General features: G+C 41.6%; 1 protein-coding gene across 3 annotated transcripts in view; it reads left to right on the forward strand.

Annotated features, from left to right (window-relative positions):
• The first annotated feature begins 3,756 nt into the window (after positions 1–3,756).
• LOC135310834 (chromodomain-helicase-DNA-binding protein 1-like) overlaps positions 3,757–19,427 on the forward strand; it is an 81,362-nt gene continuing 65,691 nt past the window's right edge. For 2 of the 3 annotated variants that reach the window (XM_064439880.1, XM_064439882.1), the window contains exons 1-2: positions 3,758–3,975; positions 17,812–18,019. In XM_064439880.1, the coding sequence (XP_064295950.1) occupies positions 3,923–3,975; positions 17,812–18,019 (261 nt within the window). In that variant the 5' untranslated portion in view covers positions 3,758–3,922. Of the gene's footprint in view, positions 3,976–17,811; positions 18,020–19,427 lie in introns of all 3 variants that reach the window. The other variant, XM_064439883.1, reaches the window with a different exon arrangement.

The raw sequence follows: 19,427 nt of genomic DNA on the forward strand, positions 1-19,427 counted from the left end.
CCCCAAAATCCCCTCAGTTTTTATTGCTGAGCATGACATCGTATGGCATGGAATATTCCTTTGGCCAATTCAGGTCAGCTGTCCAGATTGTGTCCCCTCCCAGCCTTCATGCCCACCCCCAGCCTACTTGCTGCGGGGGCAGAGTGGGGAAAAAGAGAAAGCCTTGATGCTGTGCAAGCATTGTTCAGCAATACCCAAAATACTGGTGTGTTATCAACACTGTTTTAGCCACAAATCCAAAACACAGTGCCATGCGGGCTGCTACAAAGAAAATTAACTCCATCCCAGCCACACCCAGTACACCTTGGTAAAACGTTTCAGTGTTAATGGCCTTAATTTAAATTAAAATTTTCAATTTAAATTTAATTTAAAGAAGCTATTTTTATTCTGACATTCTTGAGTTTAAAGTCTATTGATCTTGCAGCACCTTTCTCTATCACAATGAAGTATTCTCCCTTAAGCTGACTTACGCAAACTTAAGTGCCTCAGGAAGGAACATACAGCTTTTTTTGTAGGCTTTCAAGATGTTTTCTTGTCTGAACACCTTCTTATGCATTTTTTTAACTCTAAGGGGGGAACACCCATTTATTTTCTCTGTCTTTAACTCCTGAGATTTTGGGGTATTTTCCTATGGTGCTGAAGAGATGGACTAGTGGAAGCGCCTCACCCAGCCTCTGCTGCTTCAGTCTGGTTCCAAGATGGAGACAGAGTTGCTGTGTGTAACAGCTAATCCCAAAACTTGGTGGGCTGAAGGAGCAGCCACAGGAAACCCCTACAGCCCTGCTGAGGGGGTAGCAGGTGCCTTGGCTGCCCAGCTTTGCTCACCCTAGGGGGGGAGCCATGAGATAAACCCTAGGCCAGCATCTCTACCTGACTGTGGCTCAGATGCTGGCTCCTGGTCAACACAACTCCTCAAGTATGAACTGATTTGACGGCTACTATAGCCACCTTGCTCTGGTATACCCACACAATGACTCTCTTCTTTCAAGCCTTTCCTTCCTTCATGAGTAAACTGTGTTTTCATGTTAATCTCAACCTCTTTTGCAGGGTGCTGAAGAAAATTCCATGTCTGGTACCACATCGTGGTCAGTAATGACCCCACAGTCCTCCCTAGCATGATGGAGTATAATTGCATATGCGGGAATCCAAAGAGGAGAAAGCAGGTAAATCACTTCCTCTTTCCAACACATTTGGCTGTGTAATTGCATTGCTCAGAGCAGTCTTTCACTCAGCAGCTACTACTTTCTTTTGCCACTCTGGGAACATGTAGACTCCAGCAGTAGCACGATTTACATTATTTTTTTTCTGAACATGAGCCACCTTAAACAAACATTAATCACTTCAAAACAACTCGAGTTAGATATCAAGAGGAAGAAAGGAGTGCTCTGCCTCCAACTGGGGGATGCCTTCATCATGGAGGCATCTTCTGTGCAGCTGCATGCCAAGCCTTCCTAAATACACCCTAATGCCACTTGTAACCGCACAGGAAGACTAAGAAATGCAAATGTGTTTGTTAGGGGGCTCTGATTTTAGACAGGAAAAACCTGAAACAAAAACAAAAAACACACCACACTAAACAGTAACATGTGGCCTAGGCCAGGTTTTCTGCCACCTGCATGGGTCATGGGTGCCCCTCAGGCCAGGCCGCACCCTGCCCCCTCAGACAGGGACAGCACCGGCCCCAGTGCCCATTCACTGCTGCGACGGGCGGGCGCGCGCCTGCCGCCGCCACCCCCAGCCCCGGCAGTATCCGTCGCGGCCAGGAGGCCGCTTTGGCTCCGCCACCCCCTCCAAGCGGCCCTTCCTGCCGCCATGGCCCGGCGGCGCTGTCCCCTCCCGGCTGTTGCTCCTCCTCCTCCCCGCTCTGTCCCAGGGCGCAGGACTGACATCACGCCCAGGGTTTCCATCCGACTAAGGGGGGGGGGAAGGGGGAGGGGGAGGAGGAGGTAGGTGGTTGAACGGAGTGGCAGCGTGATGGCGGTGGTCGGGAGGACTTAAGAAACGGCGGCGGAGCAACACAGCACCTATTCCCCAGGCTTCTCCCTGCCCGGTTTGGGGCCCTATTGTTCAAGCCGGTGGGGGCTGCAGGCGAGCCCACCGCGTGGGGCTGTAAGGAGCCGGCGGCCCAGGCCCTGTGGCAGCCGCAGGAGCAGCCTCCGACCCTAGGTTGCAGCACAGACCTCTTCGTGGGGTGTAGCGCCGTCTCGGACCAGGGCAGCCCTAGGGAGGCCGGGCCGGGCCGGGCGCACGCACGCAGGTAGGCAGAGGCCCGCCATGGCTCCTTTCCCTGGTCTGGAGTTGAGCGGTGGCAGTCGCTTTCGAAGATGGATGGGGAGGCGGCTGGAGTTGAGAAGGGCTTGGATGCCCAGCGCGGGGCTGGGCTCCTGGGCCCACTCGCTGTTTTCCGAAGAGGGAGTCGAGGCGGGCAGCCGGGGTTGAGCCTCTTTCGCTGGCTCCTGCGGGGGGAGCCTGTGACGAACCGGCTGGGAGAGGCAGGAGTGCGGCCTTCGCTCTTTTCTGGCCATGGGGGGCGCTGGGAGAAGCGAGCACGGAGGACTGGCAATACCGCCAGGGAGCCTTGGCCAGGAGCAGCGCCTGTGCGGGTCGCGCCACCAGCAGAGGGCAGTCTCCGGGGGCGGGAGGTGAACCCGCGGGAGGTGGGGGGAGGCAGCCCTGGCCTGGGCTCTCCCCGGGGGCGCCTTGGGAGCGGTTCGTCACGGGAGGCCGCGAGAGCGCGGCGCGGGTGGTCGGGGAGGATCATCGCGGAGCAGGGAATGGGCGACAAGGAGCGAGTTTTGTGGCCACTAAAGATGTTTCCTGGGGCCCGGGGAGTGCCGGTCCCGGAGGTGGCAGGGTGTTCGCACCCTGGGCGCGGGAGGGCAGACAGCGCAGAGCTTGGCCTCGTTAGGCATCAGCGGCCGATCCGCGAGGAACCACTAAGCTGCCTGGCTCGCCGCCGCGGGGGCCCCAGACTCGCTTCGCGGCTTCTCTGGGGTTACAGGGCTCTTTCCTATCATTTTTCTCCCGTCATGGCCTTTGTTTGCTGGCTGGAGTGACTCTGGTATCTGAGATGGTGCCTGAGCGCAGGGCTTTTTCCATCCCGGAACGAGGTGGCACCCACCTCCATCATGAGCTGTAGGTCGGGCTGTATTAGAGGAGAGCACCTCGAGGCAGCCAACCTGCAGGCGATCCCCTAATCCCTTTAACACCACTAAATCTGTGAGAGGCGCTGCTCTTTAGCTGACTATCAGTGAGTTCATACTTGCGCTCCATTTAAAGTGAGCCTAAACTTTTTCTAGGTGCATCTGACACGGCAGAGACCTGATTGAAGATGTTAATGTATATGAAATAATGATCAATCCATCTGTGGGATCTTGTTAGCTTGATGTAGTTGAGCCAATTTTAAAAAATGGGACAGTCTCTATTTTCCTGCCTCTACCCCCAACTGGATGTAAACATGTCAGTGTCTGGAAATGCTACTGATATGTTTGTTTTGTGCATGAAATAATTTTGCTAATCAGATCTTGGAGCATTAATATCTATAATTTATATTTATGTGTTTGGGGAGGCTGTTTTCCTTTAAAAGTTAGATCTGGTTGTTCTTAAGACAGTACTATGGCATATCAAAAACTATTTTTCAGTTTAAAAGATGTTAAATGTGATAGATACTCCCTTTCAGTGTTGTTGTGAAGAGACAGGTTATTTTCAGTATCTTTCAGTTAGCAACCATCAAATATTTCAAATTATGTCAACATTTTCCTTTGCTATTTTAGGTAATTTGGGAAAAAATCTTCAATACCTGCAGAGAACAGTTGAGTAAACAAGTCACCTGGAAAACAGAGTACCAAGAAGTAGATTCTTGATATCTGCCTTCTAACCTGAGTGGACTTCTATTTATCTTTTAAACTTCTTAATATTTACAATGAATAGACACAGTGATGAAGACATTGTAAGAAACAGTAGTGGAGAGTCAAGGTAAGTATTTTCAGTCCTTAGCTATGTATTCTCCTGTATTTTGTTTATTAAAACTGGTTTACGTTTTAACTTTGTGCCAAAGCTTCCTGGTGAGCAAGTAGACCGTTATTTAGGAGGACTGGCCATGCTTTTTTACAGATGCTTAATCTGCTTGTTAGAATCAGTTAGCTTCATTTAATAACTGTAACAATCGTGTATATACCTTACATAATACGGTTTTAATACTATTTAAGCTCTATCGGTATCCATTACTCTCTTTCCTCAAAAGTTATCTGAAGTGTTAAAAACTGAAACAGGTTAGATTGAAATGTTAAAGTAAAACTCATGTCTATGAAGTATAGGGCATGCATACATAATATGTGCTGTATAAACCCCAAATTAGGCTACCTCTAAAATTGGAACAGTGGACTGTTGAGTTCACTCAACAGTGAGGCTTTCTCTTTTTTTGTTGAGTTGTCAAAGCAGTATAATGGAAAGCATTAACTTCATGTTTGTTTTCCAAAGTGAAAGTACAGTTTTCCCAGATGTTTTCTTAATTAAAAAAAAAATCCACCCCTCTGATGTCAGTTGCTGGTGTTCTAGGATGTGTAGAAGGTTCACTTGGTTGGAAAAGCCTGGTTAGAACTTCCTTGCTGCAACATGAGGATAACAGTGAACTTGTAGGTGTGGAATTAAATTCTTATTCTAGAACACTGGTAAGTTCAACAAATATCTACTGCACTAGGAATTTAATATTTCTAAAACTGGGAATATGATGAATGCTGCAGATCTAAGAAGGTAAGGCAAACTTACAAATAGAGACAGTTGTGATCATGCTGTCAGTCTACCCATCTGTTTGTTTCCTCCTCTTTCTGATCACAGCCTGTTGAACCTGTTAGTTGATTCCATCAGTCAGAGGTCATAAAGAAAACTGAGTTCTGTGGGCTTTATGGAAACAGCCAGTTGGGTAGAGGGGGTAGATCTAAATTATTGCCCCAAGTGAAGAAATCCAAGGACAACATAATGGACAGCTGATCATTCAGCACGTGCTGGTCATTAAGCTTGGATGTAGCATAGTGAGTAATGGGGTGGGAAGAAGGGAGAAGAGAGAAATGTTTAGGTGATATTAGGTACAAATCTCTAGGAAACCTATGAGCAGTAAAACTAAAGAAACTTTAACAACTTCTGTGTATTTTTTTAATGTCAAGCTTCCATATTACACCTAGAAATATTCTAGAAAGTCAGTAAACTTTGAATCTTGTGAATAATTTGTAAGCTTTTTTTTTGTTAGATTTCTGTTTCCAGTAAAGATGGTACTTGTCTAGTTAGCAGACAAATTTTGGGTTTCTTCTAGTAAGTGGCAAAATATTCCTGATAACTTACATTTAAAAAACAAAACAAAAAAAAAAAACCCAAAACAAAACAGTAAACCCAACCAAACCCAAAACAAGTCTTGTCAGTTGAGTAGAGGAACATGAACAAAATAAAACAGTATGAACAAAGCTAGTCTTCTGGACCTCCAATAAAAATTAACTGTCAGGGACAACTCTGATGACTTTGTACTTATGAAGTTTTTTACTACTTGAAATGAGCCACCTAGCTAAAGATAATGTAGGAATAATATTGTGTATCAAACTATGATCACTTGTAAATACCAGTATATCAAAATTATTCAAAAGCTGTCGCAAATCTCATAAGACTAAACCAACTAAGTATCAAAAAAGCCTCCAGACAACTTTATTATAAGTAAATATCAGGAAGATGCAAATTACTTAAAACATGATAGTTGCCTGTGAGGTGAGACTTTGTTCTGCATCTTAAATGTGCTGCTGAGCACATTTTAAAGCTTTAAAAAAGTTTTAAAATGTTAAACTTTTTTTCTCCTAGGCTTGTATCAGTCAATAACCCTGTAGCCTAATTCACAGACAGATCTCGGAAAACCCATTTGTACACTTGCCATTTGCTATCAGGAAACTCTGTTTTTGTAAATGAAGGGTGAAGGCTTCCAATATTAAAGAATTGAGCCCTTTTTCTGTCTGCCCTATTATTAAAATAATTATTGTGATAAGTGTTTGATGCTTATCGCAGAATGGTAGGGGTTGGAAGGAACCTCTGGCGATCATCTTGTCCAACCCCCCTGCTTGAGCAGGCACACCCAGAGCAGGGGGCACAGGACCGTGTCCAGGTGGGTTTTGAATGTCTCCAGGGAAGGGACTCCACAGCCTCTCTGGGCAGCCTGTGCCCCTGCTCTGGCACCCGCACAGTAAAGAAGTTTCTCCTCATATTCAGGTGGAACTTCCTGTGTTCCAACTTGTGCCCATTGCCCCTTGTCCTGTCATTGGGCACCACTGAAAAGAGTTCAGTCCCATCCTCCTCACACCCACCCTTTAGATATTTATAAGCACTGATGAGATCCCGCCTCAGTCTTCTCCAGGCTGAACAAACCCAAGTCTCTCAGCCCTTCCTCATAAGGGAGATGCTCCTGATCATCTTGGTAGCGCTCTGCTGGACTTTCACAAGCAGTCCCCTGTCTTTCTTGAACTAGGGGGCCCAAAACTGGACACAGTACTCCAGATGTGGTCTCACTAGGGCAGAGTAGAGGGGGAGGATAACCCCTCTCAGTCTGCTGGCCACACTCCTTCTAATGCATACCAGGATACCATTGGCCTTCTTGGCCACAAGGGCACATCGCTGGCTCAGGGTCAGCTTGCTGCCCACCAGTACTGCCAGGGCCTTCTCAACAGAGCTGCTTTTCAGTAGGTCAGCCCCCAGCCTGTACTGGTGCATGGGGTTGTTCCTCCCCAGGTGCAGGACCTTGCACTTGCTCTTGTTGAATTTCATGAGGTTCCCCTCTGCCCAGCTCTCCAGCCTGTCCAGGTCTCTTTGGATGGCAGCACAGCCTTCCAGCATAGTATGACTTGCCCTTGTTTTTGTTGTTTGTTTTTGTTTCTTCATGTCCTGTTGTCCCCTCCTTCAAGTTTTCCAGAACTCTAAATGATTTTCACTAGGAGGAAAATTCCTTTAGCTAGGTGTGACTGCAGACAGGTATCTAACTGTAACCAGGGAAGTGAAGCTGCATGTAGTCTTCAAATGGTCTGGAAATATGAATTCTACAGAATAGAAACAAAATAGCTACTATTGATGGCAAATTATCATTACTAGGATTTTAGTGATCCTGTTCCATTCAGAATGCTAGGAAGAGAAGCAAAACAAGTTGAGAAAGTAATTGAGAATTGCTGCTGGAAAGAAACTGCAGAGAAAGTCAGACTTTCAAAAGTAGGTAGAAAAGGAGAGATGAAGGCAGATACAGTGACAAATCTAAGCAACATTAGTGATACAGTTGATAATAATGACAATGAATCTTTGAAAAGTATGTCACTTTAAAAATATGACACTTTACAAATGTAGCAAGGCAGTTTTTCCCTCTTTGATGTCTGTGTAAGCTTCCATGGTTGTTGCTCTGGGGTGATAGTCCTGATCACAATTAAATATAGCCAGATCTAGGAAAGCCACCATCACTACTTTGGAAAGTAAAGAGCAGCAGTGGATCAGGGCTGGCTTTACAGAAATATACGGCTTCATGGATACTGCTTTATATTGTTTTAAAGAAACTCTTACCATGAATTGTAGAAGTTGTGGAAAGCCTGTAGTATTCTCAGCAATAGAAGAGCTGGAGAAGGGGCTATCTGGAAACCTTAGATTGTATACACTGGCTAGCACTGTGATAAGGAATTGTAGCTGTCTTCTATTCCCTGTGACTGGCTGTGAAGAAGCATTTCTGAAGCATGTGGGAAAGAAATGGGCAATTTGCCATGCTCCTGTGTTCCTTTCCACTGTCAAGTCTCTTCATCTGGCTGGTAGATGACCAGAAATCTTTCCATTGCTGCAAGTGCTGAGCTTGAAGTTCTGTTGGGCCACAAGTAGAAGCAATTCTCTTGTATTTTCACAGCTTAATAACTTGTTGCAGTGTTTGGACTTTCCTTGGCCATGATAGCAACCTCTGAAGCTATAAATCTGTGTGAGTGCCAAGCATAGTGAAGGTTGTAGACTGACATAAACACTATAATCTAATCTTGCTGCTTTCTGTGTAATAGTTACAATGGAGTCTACTCTCCAGTTTTTTATTTGCTTGAAATCACTGCTCTGGAATGTTTTCAGTAGTTCTAGGTGAAATATCACATATAATCATTATCTGGATAGCAAGTAAGTATAAGCACAAAAACTTTATAGCAACGCTCTGAGAAACTAACTCTTAAATTTAAGAAAAGCATTTTTGTGTAGTGTTCTTGAAAGCATTCTGTTGCAAACTTGAATAGGAGTAAATACATATTAGTTAGCTTGCTTAATGAGCAAGGAAGGGCAGTTATAGCTGAACTGCAACACAAGCTCCAGGTAGAACAAGGAATGCAGAAGTGAAACATTGGTGCCAATTGAATAGCAATCTGGTTTCCCATCTCTTTGCTTTTCCTGTGTTTCCTGTAGAACAAGACATGGAGTGCTTGAGCAGACCTTACTTCTCTGTAGATAAAAAAGGGTGTGCTCAGTAAAGCTTATCTGGAAAGTAGCTGTCTGGGATGTATTGTACTTCCTTTTTCCAGTAAGCAGAAAGTGGTTTCTTGCACCAAGGTCCCTTAACATTGTTTATGTTCTTGAAAGCTGATGTTAATACAAGACTGTAATTTCTATGAATTTAATTCATTTTGTTGATTTAATAATCTGTGGACCATAAAAGATAGTATAGTTAAGTAAAGCCATCTCTTTGCCAGCATGTCAGCAGGCTTGAATTTGCTGTATAAACTCATACCTTCCACAGAAGGTTAAAAAGATAAATTGAAAGGCACTATTCTAAGTTCCTGCTTTCAAGAAACCTAAGTGGGAGTTAAAAGAAAGATTCCCCAAGCTTAATTACAGAAGTATTCTCATCTATTGGTTTCTTTTTGGTAGAAGTAGGTAATACAAATTAGGGGGAGAAAAAAAAGAGGAAAAAGTGTGTATGTATAGAGAGTTGTATTGGGTTTATGTGGCAAGATTTTGGTAGTGACAAGACTGCAGGGGTGGCCCCTGTGTTGGACAAAGCCAGTTCCAGCCGGCTCCAAAATGGACCTGCCACTGGCCAAACATGAGCCAATCAGTGAAGCTGGTGGCGCCTCTGTGATAACATTTAAGAAAGGGTAAAACAGTGTGCAGCAGAGTGTGCATGAGAGGGAGGGAGGAATGAGGGGGAAAAAATGTGAGAGAAACGGCTCTGCAGACACTGAGGTCGGTGAAGGAGGGGGAGGAGGTGCTCCAGTTGCTGCAGGGGAATCTCTGCTCCAGCCTGTGGAGAAGACCACTCCAGAGCAGATATCTACCCTGCAGCCCATGGAGGGCCCCATGCCAGAGCAGGTGGATGTGCCCTGAAGGAAGCTGCAGCCTGTAGAGAGCACAATCTGGAGCAGGCTCCTAGCAGAAACTGCAGCCTTTGGAGAGGAGCCCACACAGGAGTAGGCTTTCTGTCAGGAACTGCAGCCCCTGGGGGACCCATGCTGGAGCAGTTCTTGAAGGACTATCCTGTAGGAGGGACCCCACGCTGGAGCAGGGGAAAAGTGTGAGGAGGAAGGAGCGGCAGATGACCTGTTAAGGACTGACTGCAACCCCCCATTCCACATTCTCTCCCCCCACCCCTGTTTTCCCTTTAAGTCTGTCTTCTCCCCAAAGCATACTCTTATTTTATTCCATAGGTATTTATTGGGGTTTGAAAAATTAACAGGCACAAACATGCAACAATTATTTCTTTTGGTATTCTCAGTAAGCTGTCTTGCTTTTCTTGCAAAATAGTTTGAAAATAAATATTGCTTTTGTGGATCTCTCTTAAATTGCTCTTGAATATATTGAGAATATCCAGAGACAGCGTCTATAAAATGTAATACAGACCAACTTCTTAGTTTTGTCAAACTCATACCAAATCAGATTTGATGTATGCTGCTGTACAAATGCAACTATTTGACTCAAGGGCTAGGGGTGCGAGAAGCTTCTTTACTACGTATTCTGGAAGATGCTCTCTGTAGACTTTACATTGGTTTTATGTATGTTGGCAAACTATACTTTTTCATGTAGAAATCCCATCCTGAGAGCATGCTATTCATTCTGAGTATATATTCCTGCATGTCTACTACTGCAGGTTAGCATTGTCAGTTAACTTTGTCATCATTGCAGTGATTTGTTTGCATGGCAGAGAAATAGTCACTTCAACAGGACTAAAGAGGTCATCATTATTGCTTCTTTTTTCCCATGGTCCTGTGATGCTCCTATAACTGTTTTGTGCAGTCTCATGCATTCCTTTGTTTAGTGTTGTTGGATTTGGGTTTGGTTGTTGGTTGTTTGGTGGTTTGTTTTTTTTTACTTGAACAAAGTACAGTGTATGTAATGTATGGTTTCTTATTCAAGAATACCTTTTATCAAATAGTGCTGTTTTAATTTTACTGGGGTTTATATTTATATTTAAAAATCGCTTGAAGCAGGGGGAGGAAGGCTTACATGACACATTTTCGAAAGAAGGACTTACAAAAGCAGAAATTTTGTTTTGAATAACAGAATTAAGTATCTAAAAGAGCACAAATGCTCTTCAACAGGAAATGCTGACTATTCCCTTTCTGTATATATCATATTAACAGCATCTTTATTCTGTAGCTTAATTTCCCTTGCCCTATTATTTTAGATCTAGAGTTCTTTCAGTTCTGGTCTTGATAGTATTTATCATTTCTGTTGATGTTTGGTCTCTTCTTGAAAGCACATTCATCAGTGAAGAAGAGTGGGGGGAAGGCAAATTACACCACAGGATAGAGTTGGTTGGAAGAGGACAGCAATGCAGGAGCAGAGTAAAGGGAGGACATAATGTGACAAGGTAGGATAGGGTAAATTGACAAATGCAGGTGAATAGTTAACTGAAAATTAAGTTTTGTGCACTGTCTCTTTCTCTCATTATATGTAAGGTATTTTATGTTTTTGTTTGGTGTTTGTTTTATTTCTGCTAGTCTCTTGAGTATATTCAGAAAGGGTGAGGGAAAGACAGGAAGGTTCTAATTTAGGCTTAGATGCCTGAAGATTGCTTCCTACCTTCCAGTTTCAAGCACACTTTTTTGAAAGGGGAAAAAAGGCTGGTTGTGTTGTACCCAAACCATCTTTTTTAGGCTACTTCAGGTGTCTGCAACAGGATGATTATGGGGTTCTCTTTCACCTTTTGCTGAACTGTTTCAAATAAAAGCATCTAAAGAAAAGGAGCTGACCCTGGACTGTACAGGAAGAGAAGGGTGCAAGAAATAAAGCACTTTGCCTGTCCTCTTATGTAAGAGGAACTCTGGAGAGCAGAGGATCAAAATTGGTGTTCCTGAGATGATATTTATGTAACAGCATTAGGTAGCAGGTAATTATGACAGTATTCTGAGTCTTTGGTTGAAGAAATAGTTGAGTTTCAATGTTCCTTGCATCCTAACACTAAGGATACAATGCCAGAATCCCAGTAATTAGTAGTGCCAGTTCAAGTGATTAATCTTGTAGAGGTCAGTGGTGCTATTTCGTGTTAATAGGCATTATACACTGTGAGAAAAGTTAGATAAATTATGGACCCTAGCTGGACAGCATCAGATAATATTTAAAGCTCTTTAGTTAGAGGAGGAATTGCTTGTATACTATGCCACAGATAATGCAGGGAAAATCAAAGAAGCCCATAGGCAAAGGAGGAAAAGAAAATGTGACAAGAATGTTAAAATATGACTACCTCACAGCTATTATTTCCATTAATTTACATTTTAAACGCCTTTATAATAGAACTTAGGTTCTGCTTATTTTAATAAAAGGATGAAAGGAAACAGTCTTGCTATCATGAGTGTGTTGTGTTTTGGGGGGGGGTTGTTTTGGTGGAGGTGTGTTTTCTCTTTCCCCTAATGGAACAACTATTTTAAAAGTCAAATTTTCGTATAGTCTGAAATACTCTCACTTGTAGCTTGGTTAGCAATGATAGCTTGCAATGATTATTTCTAGAAAATGTACATGTTTCTTAAACTGTATCTCCTTTCCTTTTCAACCTCAAGAAAGATTAAACCACTTCTGGCATGCTGCTGATAGAAGTTGGAGTGAGAGATTGCTTGTCTTTCAAATTCTTAGAAGAAAGTGAACTTTTCTCAAGCTGATTATGATTGGTTTTGCCCTATAATAGCTGTTACAGTATTAATTTTAGTGGATCAAAAAAATGTCGTCTGAGCTTCTAGAAATGTGTATGAAACTTCTAGATCTTTTCCTACAAGCTTCAAAAACTCAATTAGATTTTTTTAAAACTATGGCAAACAAGGTCTCTGAACTTACAGTGATGCTGGTAGATGTTGCAGTGTAATGAGTTCTGCAGTGGTTTTGGTTTTTTGGTGGTGTTTTAGGGTTTTTTTTGTTTGGTTTGGTGTTTTTTTAGTCATGTCAGTAATGTTCCTTGAAGAAAGGGGAAAAGGTATTAGACTGCATAGCATTTTAAGCACTTGGAAAAGCAGCTGCAGTCCGTCATGGTGTAATGTGGAATGTGTGTGCATGTACTAAAATTGAAAACAAGAACAAAAAAAACTTTTCATTTGAAATTTATTTAGTTAGTTTTCTGAAATTCTGTATTGATTTGCACTGTTTTATAATTAGGTTTCAGGACAGCAGTTTTAAGGAAAATTGCCCTGTTCAGTTGTGCTCCTTCTACAGACTGCACTGACACCACTAAGGGGGTGCTGTGTTGGGGAAAGGTTGGAGAGGGCATAAATAGCATTGTCAAAATAAGTTATTCTCATGGAGCATCACTCACCAGCAGGCAAATATATTGTTTGAGGACCAAGACACTGTTTACAAGGTGCTTGGCTTCAGCTGTGATAGTTCATACTGCTGCTTTGTACCATTTTTCAAATTGTGTGAAAATTGCTGAAATTCAGAGTAAATGTAGGAGCATTTAAAGTGAAATTTTGAAGTTGCTTCTTCCTTAGTTCCTCCTCTATTTGCAAGGAGATGATGTAACTTTTTTTTTAACACATGCATGTGTGTAACTGTGTACCTTTTAAATAATTCCATCCTTCCTCCTAGGGTTAGCATCTGAATTACTAGAGTTTAATCTGAATTACCACGCATGTGGCAGAGGGTCATAGGTAATCCCATGACAGGGATTAGAGATTTCTGTTCATTTTTAATAACTAAGGGTTGCTTAATGCATCTGTGTTAGGGAGAAAGGAAGGCTGCTCTCCATTGTTGTTTTTTACCCCTTAGTGTGCCAGTAGTTTTGTGTTTGCAGTAAAATGTGGGGAGGCTGGGGGAGGAGAGTTCTGTTTTTCTTTCATTAATACATTAGCTAAAATATTGTAGCAAAAAAAAAAATGGCTACAATTAAGTCCTGAGGCAGGGTGAATCTGGGCCTTGCTTAGGTGATACTGAGAAGTAATGACTCTGTTAAATTTTGACTAGGACAGCGCTAGACAAGTGAAACAAAAATAAAAAGCCAAGTACATATATATCCCAGTGAAGTTACATCTGCAAAAGCAAAGTGTTAGAAAGGGATGCTCTCTGGTGGTAAATTGACATAGTGTAGCAAACAGCTAGTAGCTGTGTTGAAAAGAAGTTGAAATTGTAAATATTATTATGGTAGTTTACTACAGTAGTTTTTCAGTAAGATGTAATTTTCAAAATACTTAATTTTCAATACCCCAGTTTTTATTATGGGCACTGCTTAAGAGACGTGGCTAGAATGCTGCAGACGTTTTGTGTGAGGGAAGAAGTAGGTTTTTAGTTTCCTCTTCAGATAACACTTCTTCCTTTGTTCCAAGCAAGTCTTGGCATATTTTGGAGACTTTCTTGAATATTTTTTATTTTTAAGAAAGTTAAATAGGTGTCTCATCTTCATTGTTGTTGCTTTCTTACAAGCATTACTTCAAAAACAAGTAAGGCATTGCTTTATCTCGGAAGTTGATCATGCAAGTTGGTAGTCTGGCTGATGATGATCTGTTTCTTAAAGATCTTTTAATTATCTTTTAAAGATAATTGAGAAATAAATCTTAGGCTGAAAATTTCCATTCAACTTATGTTTGAATAGGCAAATAGTCCTGTTAGGCAAGAGACTTTTCTTTTGTGGTATTGATACAAAGATGTTTTCTTTCAACTGCTGCAATTTCCAAATGGCTTGGTATGGGAATGAGTTTTCCATTTTATTTTGTGTGTGTGTATGTATAAAATATATATTTTTTCCCCTAGGTTTAAGAAAAAAATTATTTCTGAGAGAGAGCAGAGGCAGTGAGTTTGATAGAGGGCGTGGGTAAACTGAGTTCCTTGTTCCTAAGCCTTTTTGTGACACCTATGTTAGTGTAAAATTGAATTTGAAAGATGCTAGTATTAAGTTCTTTTTTTAAAAAAAAAAAAGGTCAGTTGAACATCATAGTTTGAAATACTGACATATCAGCTTAACACTTTGTGAAAGAAGGAATGTTTTTAAAAAATTGTTTTTAAGGTTTGGCCAAAGTACAGGAAAAGCAAGGACAAAGTCTGCACCTGGAAATATGTGACAGCTAGTGATTTGCCTTGGCATAAACTTGTTCTCTTCTGAGATCACTGTAGTGATTTCAGTGGTGGAAATAAAAATAGCAATTTTCTCTCTGATGTTTGGACAAGTTGGGGTTTGGGGGGGGGGGGTGTTGGTGGTGTGGGGTTTTTTTAATGCTGAAAATTGAGTATTTATCCTGTAGCATTTACTATATAGTATGTGTTTTGCCTAGGGTTCCTCATCAGTGATACTGTTGGTTTAAAATTGTTATATTTCTCAGAGGAAAGTCCTTTCATATACAGACTATTGAAGTATTGTATCATGCAGTGCTGCTTGTATGGTCTTGGCAATCTATAGTGTATCTTCATTGCAGAATATGAAGAATGTATTCATATATTGCCCTGCTTCCTACCTCCTTTGCAGATAAAACTTTTGGGGTTTGGGTTGCTGCCCTTGTAGGGGATTGTGTCTCCAAGTCAAAGTTCTACTGAAGCTTAGTGTAGAAATGGACACACCCACCCCCCAGTGAGAACACATGATGAATTAAATGTATACTGGTAGGCCTTGGAGCCTTCCACAGCTGGTTATCCTGTGGCCAGTGATAGGCAAGTGATAGGCCAGTGATAGGCAAGTTCTCCACACTTCAGTAAAAATGAAGTCACAGCTATTCATCTTGTCTGGTTTTTGTGTGTGCTGTAGTTACATCAAGATCTCTGCAAATATGTGTATAGGAGGGTGTACAGCCAGAAACTAGTGTGGTTTGACGCATCTGCATTAATTTGGATGACTAGAATTGAAGTAAACTCTACCCAGTATGCACTAGTCCTCTGTGCTTGAATTCCCATAGGTACTTTTTACCAGTGAATTTGAAACTTTTTAAAGCATGTATGAGCACTGCCATAGCATCTCAAGACTTGGTAAATGTTTTAGCAAGGCCTTGTTTTCAAAAAAAACTTGCTGATGCTCAGTTTGCCCTCTCCTATTTTCTTGTTGTGCTGGTTTAACACTGTGGGATAAGGCAGCTTAGTAAGGCCTTGTGGATGGTAGGGCCTTTAAAGTTTATCTTTCTGGTTTTTTTCTTTATTCTAAGTAAAAATTAGCTGTTAGTCTACAGTAGTGGTTCTTCCTCATAGAGGGTTTCATTAGGGTAGCCCTGAAACAATTGTGGTGAACCTTATTATGTGATTTTTTTTTTATTTGTTTCTTGTATTTTCCTTTCTTCATCTCCCCATCCCTATTGCTTTTAGCTACAGATTTGTATTATAATCTTGCATTTATTAATAAATCAGTTGAATACTGACTTTGAAACTTTTACTCTTTTTGAGGTATTACTATTAGTTGATATGCAGTCTGGTCATATTACCCTCCTCACGTCCAAATTGGGTCAATTTATTGTGAGAAACAGGGATGATGAGATAGGTCTTATTTTGCTGATCCTGCAAAGCCCAGTGGGGAATCCGTTTAGAGGCAGTGTTGCCAAGATAAGGAGTCTATGTATTTTTTCTGAACACTGAATTTTGTATGATCCACATCTGTTGATGGCATTGGTATTACTTAATGGAGAGCATAGATGATAGCTAGTTGATCTCTTCATAAAGAAAATGATTTGGAATTAGTTGATTTCTTTACATCTAGCTCCTGAGCAAATACTTAAACTATCTATTAGACTTTTTCTTTCTATCTCACAATCCTTTTGTTTTTGAACTTGCCACTTACTTCCTATGTTGAAAAACATTAAACTGTTAAAATTTCCCATCAACTGTGAATCTTACTCACATGATTTTTGCTTATTTATTTAAATGTAGGATTTAGACATTTTTGGTGGTATTTTGTCACAGGGACTTGTCTGACTTGTGTCTTGAGGTTTCTCCTTGCTGAATTTTCTTCTCTTCATGTACCATCTTCCACAGTCCCTGTGACATTTACCTATGCACTGTGCTATGCTGAGAAATGCTTTATAATGTTTTATAACACTCTAATTTACCCAACACTACAGGTAAGGTAACAGTTGTGTAAAATAATACTATTGTCTTTAAAATATATTTGGTGAATCACAGTGGATGTTGCCCTTAATTTCTGGTAAATAGTTTAAACTCCAATCATATTCTACAGTGGGTGCCTTGCTTTTATTTTTCAAGTCAGGTTAATATGTTAGTGTTATAGCATTATGCCTGAAGTAGGCCCTTGATGACAGGAATCGGAATTTTGGAAGCAGCCTTGTCACTCCCCAGTTTTCTCCTCAGCAAGTGTAAGTAAAACCAGCAGTTGAATTTCTTCATATCCCTCACTTCAAAATAAGGAAGCTTTTTCATGCTTTGTTTCTTTCTTTCTTTCAAAGTCAACAGACGCAGATGATTGGTTGAGGTGCTGTCTACAGGAATCAGTTTGTGAATAGCTTCATTCTCCTTCCCCCGCTAGTACAATTTAATTGGTATTAGCAATAGGGAGAATAGCGGTTCTGCTTTGTGGCTTTAAATGTTGTCAATTAAGTGTGTTCTAGTGCAGAAGATGATTAACCTACCACCACCATCCCACACACACACCCCCTTGCTGGCTGACAGCCAAATGACTTGTACTGGCAGTGATAGGCTTAGACTTTGATATGAGCTTTTGGGTTTTTATTGTTTTGAATTTTACTGTTGTTGTTTTAACAGTGTAAGATGGTCTGCATGGATTTATATTATGTGTGACAATACACTTCTGGTTTTCCAGTTACTTTTATAAACACTTTATTTAATCACGTGTTTGGTTGTATTTTGTATATAGTTGGTCCAAATCACAACATGAAATGTAGTTTGCAAGTACTTCCTTAAAGATACTTCTTTCCCTATTGCTTTTATGAAAAAAGTAAAACTAGGGAAACAAAACAGAGTTTATATTTGCTTTGAAGAAATGCATGCTCAAAAAAGAAATTGGGGGGATGGGACACTGCTAATCTAAAAAGACTTAAAACAAGTGTGCGTGTGTGTGTACACAAAAGTATGTGGGGTTTGATAGAGCTAAGTAAGGGTTTGGGTGGGTGAGAAATACCCTTGTTTGACTCCTCTACATTAACGATTAATGTTCTCCCTTCTTTCTTGCCTCTCTCCCCTCCCTCTCTCTCTCCTTTCTTACTTTTCACTAAACCTTAAAAGAAAAAAATCTTATTAAACTCTGAATTTTCATTCCTGATTTATTTAATCCAGTGCATTCATTTGTATGCTATCCATGTGTCTGGGCTAACCTAACAATTGATTTATAGGTGAAGCTAAAGTCTTTTTAATGTGACTTCTTTTTTTAATCCTGTTTAATTAGCCATTGTGTAATATCCTGTTAACTTCTAATTGCAGCCAATCAGATAATGATTCTGGGTCAGCATCAGCTTCTGGATCTGGTTCAAGCTCTGGAAGCAGTAGTGATGGAAGTAGCAGTCAATCAGGTAGCAGTGACTCTGAGTCTGGTTCAGAGTCAGGCAGTCAATCAGAATCAGAGTCTGATACATCTAGAGAGAAGAAACAAGTTCAAGCTAAACCACCACCAAAAGCTGATGGATCTGAGGTAAAACAAAACATATAAATTAACCCTTTGTAGGGGAAAAAAACCCTCTGCAGAATAATTACAAGAGCAGTTTTAATTTAAACAAACAAAAACCCCCCTAATATTTACTTAGAATTTTAACTTGATTGGGTTAGTGAATGCACGTGCTTAGCTCTCATAACAAACATTGGGCTCTTAAATTCTCATCTCTGTAAATATGTACAGTTAGATACTTACCTAAATTTTATCATGCAGAAGCACCTATTAACTTATTGCATATTTTTGAAGACAAAGCCACACATAATGTAAAAAAGTTTAGAAATAACATTATCTCTCTAATGCCTAGTTTCTTCATATCAATAAATGTATGACAATTTTAGGCTTAGATATGGCATGTCTTCTGTATGGGGAAAAAGTCTGCCAAATTTAGAGGAAAAAAAAAGTGGTGTTTAGAAATCTCTTAAATGGAATGGATGAACGTTACCTGAACTCTCCTCTGTTAAATAAGTTTGCCAATCATACTAAACTAGGAGGAGCCGTGGACTCCCTCGAGGGTAGAGAGGCCTTACAGAGAGATCTGGATAGACTAGAGAGCTGGGCAATCACCAACCATATGAAATTTAACAAGAGCAAGTGCCAGATTCTCCACCTGGGATGGGGCAATCCTGGTTATACATACAAAGTGGGGGAGGAGAGGCTGGAGAGTGGCCCCACAGAAAGAGATCTGGGGATTTGGGTTGACGGCAAGTTGAATATGAGTCAACCATGTGCCCTGGCAGCCAAAAGGGCCAACTGTGTCCTGGGGCACATCAAGCACAGCATAGCCAGCCAGTCGAGGGAGGTGATTCTCCCACTCTGCACTGGTGTGGCCCCACCTTGAGCACTGTGTGCAGTTTTGGGTGCCTTAATATAAGAAGGACCTCAAACTATTAGAGTGTGTCCAGAGGAGGGCAACCAAGATGGTGAAAGGTCTCGGGGGCAAGACTTACAAGGAGCGGCTGAGGTCACTTGGCTTGTTCAGCTTGGAGAGGAGAAGACTGAGAGGTGACCTCATCACAGCCTACAACTTCCTCAAGAGGGGCAGCAGAAGGAGGAGATGCTGATCTCCTCTCTGGTGACCAGTGATAGGACACAAGGAAATGGAATGAAGCTGCATCAGGGGAAGTTCAGATTGGACATTAGGAAAAGGTTCTTCACTGAGAGGGTGGTCGGTCACTGGAACAGGCTCCCCAGGGAAGTGGTCACAGCACCAAGCCTGTCAGAGTTCGAGGAGTGCCTGGATGATGCTCTTAGTCATATGGTTTAGTTTTAGGTAGGCCTGTGAGGAGCAGGGAGTTGGACTCAGTGATCCTTATGGGTCCCGTCTAACTCGAAATATTCTGAGATTCTGTGTACTTCAGTATTCCCATATGAAGCAAAAATATATCAG

Source organism: Phalacrocorax carbo (genome assembly GCF_963921805.1).
Source record: "Phalacrocorax carbo chromosome W unlocalized genomic scaffold, bPhaCar2.1 SUPER_W_unloc_16, whole genome shotgun sequence".
NCBI lineage: Eukaryota > Metazoa > Chordata > Aves > Suliformes > Phalacrocoracidae > Phalacrocorax > Phalacrocorax carbo.